This window comes from Xyrauchen texanus, chromosome 40, assembly GCF_025860055.1.
Source record: "Xyrauchen texanus isolate HMW12.3.18 chromosome 40, RBS_HiC_50CHRs, whole genome shotgun sequence".
Classification (NCBI taxonomy): Eukaryota; Metazoa; Chordata; class Actinopteri; order Cypriniformes; family Catostomidae; genus Xyrauchen; species Xyrauchen texanus.
In genome coordinates, this window is record NC_068315.1 from 8,115,367 (window position 1) to 8,118,379 (window position 3,013).

Here is a 3,013-nt window from a genome sequence, read left to right on the forward strand (position 1 = left end):
CTAGTTTACTGGTAAACCAGTAAATAGTAGCTTGTATCTAATTAGTAAACCAGGAAATAGTAGCTTTTTTCGCACTAGTAAACTAATAAATAGTAGCTGGTATCTCATTAGTAAACTAATAAATAGTAGGTTTTCTCGCACTAGTAAACTAATAAATAGTAGCTTTTATCTCATTAGTAAACTAATAAATTGTAGCTTGTATCTCATTAGTAAACCAGGAAATAGTAGATCTTATCTCACTATTAAACCAGTAAACAGAAGCTTTTATCTCACTAGTGTAAAGCCCTCCTCGTGTGAAGACCAGCGAGTCTACCTGTGAGTCCATCAAGCAAGGACACCGACAAGGCACTTAAGTATTTTTCTATTCTATCTCTTTTATTATTTTACTTATACATACACACTAACATGTCTAGTTCACTAATAACTCATGCCTTCAAGCACATCCCTGTTATCTGCTGTAGACCGTTCATAAGATACAGATGCAAGACAAAACGCAACCCACAGAACCTACGGCCGCTTTGCACTTCAACACCTGCTCCACTCTCGTTCTCAGTGTGACTGTGAACAAAGCTGCCTTCATTCCATCTTTCGCCACACACCCTCAGCATTCTGGCACTGACAGTGACATGGATATGTCCTGAGGATACAGCAACACCTGCTGCTCTCTCCAACAACTTCTCCTTCTCCCACACCCCTTGACATACTGGTAGGGGTGGGGGAACAGGTTTGCTCATTCATAATAACTAATTCATAATAACTCATAATGACTTTTTCACCACAGGCTTCACTATGTAACAATACGTCTTTTGAATTCCATGCCATTACTACAATGCAACCCACAAAATTACATGTTGTTGACATCTATCGCCCTCCAGCTCAGCTGACAAGCTTTCTTGAGGAGTTGGATGTCCTGCTGTCCTCCTTGCCAGAGGATGGCAGGCCACTTGTGGTTCTTGGCGGTTTCAACATACACCAAGACAAGCCCCAGGCCATTGAACTGAATACTCTTCTGGCCTCATTTGACTTGGAAAGACTACACACCACAGCAACTCACAGATCGGGCAACCAGTTGGGCCTAATTTTTACATGGAACTGTACCACCTCAAATATTCTTGTTACACCTTTACATGTCTCTGATCACTACTTTGTTCAATTCAACATGATTCTCCCATCCATTGTAAAACCGACTCCACCTTTTTGTTCCTTTCGCCGTAACCTCCGTTTCCTCTCACCCTCTCGCCTTTCCACTGATGTCTCTGCCTCTCTTCCCACAATAAATGTATTTTCCATGCTTGATGTAAACACTGCCACAGACACACTTAACTCTACTTTAACAACCTGTCTAGACAACATCTGTCCTCTCTCCTCTAGACCAGCACGGACTACACCACCCAGCCCCTGGCTGTCTGACGTCCTTCGTGAACATCAGACTGATCTCAGGGCAGCTGAGAGGAGATGGCAGAAATCTAAAGATCCAGCCGATCTAGGTAAATATCAGCTTCTACTTGCATCTTTTTCAGATAACGTTAAAGCTGCAAAAACTTCATATTACCAGACCAAGGTCAACAGCACCACAGACACTCGTAGCTTGTTTAGAACATTCAACACACTTCTCTGCCCTCCCCCTCCACCACCTGACACATCACTGACAGCAGATATCTTCTCCACATTTTTTACTAATAAGGTTACAACCATCAGCAATACATTCACTGCACCACACCCTGTCAAACACCCACCTCCTGTATACAACTCTTCTTTATCTATGTTCTCTCCTTTAACTGACACTGAGGTCTCTAAACTCCTCCTCTCCAACCACCCCACAATCTGTTCCCTTAACCCCATTCCATCACACCTTCTCCAGGCCATCTCTCCGTCCATTCTACCTGCACTTACACACATAATTAACACATCTCTTCTTGCAGGCACTTTTCCCACTACATTTAAGCAGGCTCGAGTAACCCCACTGCTGAAAAAACCTGCACTTAACCCCACACAGATAGAACACTGCAGACCAGTCTCTCTCATCCCATTCATGGCAAAAACACTTGAAAGGGCAGTTTTCAATCAGATCTCCGCCTATCTCTCACAGAACAAGCTGCTGGATGACAATCAGTCAGGCTTCAAAAGTGGACACTCCACTGAGACTGCCCTGCTGTCTGTCACGGAGTCACTGAGACAGGCGAAAGCTGAATCCAGATCATCCGTTCTGATTCTGCTGGACCTCTCTGCTACCTTTGACACAGTCAACCATCAGATCCTTCTCTCCACCCTCTCTAAACTGGGCATCACTGGAACTGTGCTTGGTTGGTTCAACTCCTATCTCTCAGAAAGGTCCTTTGAGGTACCCTGGAGAGGGGAGGTATCCAAGCCACATCAGTTACTTACTGGGGTACCTCAGGGATCAGTGCTTGGGCCACTTCTCTTCTCCATATACACAACATCACTGGGACCCATCATCCAGTCACATGGTTTCTCTTACCATTGCTACTCTGATGACACGCAACTCTACTTGTCTTTCCAGACCAATGACACCACAGTGACCACTCGAATCACTGCCTGTCTGGCAGACATCTCAGTCTGGATGAAGGAACACCACCTGCAACTCAACCCAGCCAAGACCGACCTCCTTGTTTTTCTAGCCAACCCTGCTGTTGAACACAACATCACCGTGCAGCTAGGTCCAACTACAGTTTCGCCTTCCAAAACGGTCAGAAATCTAGGGGTAACCATTGATGATGAGCTAAATTTCACAGACCACATCTCAAAGACTGCAAGATCATTTAGATTTACACTCTACAATATCAGGAAGATAAGACCCTTCCTCTCTGAACATGCCACACAACTGCTCGTTCAGTCACTTGTCATAACTAGACTGGACTACTGTAACGCTCTCATTGCAGGCCTTCCTGCATGTGCTATTAGACCTCTCCAAATGATCCAGAATGCAGCAGCATGTCTGGTCTTTAATGAACCTAAGAGAGCACATGTTACACCCCTCTTTGTCTCTCTCCAC

At 44.7% G+C, this 3,013-nt stretch overlaps 1 protein-coding gene across 2 annotated transcripts; it reads left to right on the top strand.

The window, feature by feature from the left end:
* Positions 1–219: 219 nt before the first annotated feature.
* Positions 220–2,211, top strand: LOC127633839 (uncharacterized). Of its 2 annotated transcripts, XM_052113180.1 has the most exons (4): positions 220–353; positions 462–1,068; positions 1,372–1,487; positions 2,090–2,211. In XM_052113180.1, the coding sequence occupies exons 2-4, from the start codon at positions 764–766 to the stop codon at positions 2,104–2,106; spliced, it is 438 nt and encodes a 145-aa protein (XP_051969140.1). In that variant the 5' UTR covers positions 220–353; positions 462–763; the 3' UTR covers positions 2,107–2,211. The 2 variants fall into 2 exon arrangements, with proteins under 2 accessions (XP_051969140.1, XP_051969139.1); XM_052113179.1 differs by having other exon boundaries at positions 462–1,487.
* The last annotated feature ends 802 nt before the right edge of the window (positions 2,212–3,013 follow it).

Excerpts from the sequence above, each read along its gene's own strand:
- LOC127633839 (XM_052113179.1), top strand. The coding sequence starts at position 764 with ATGACTTTTTCACCACAGGCTTCACTATGTAACAATACGTCTTTTGAA.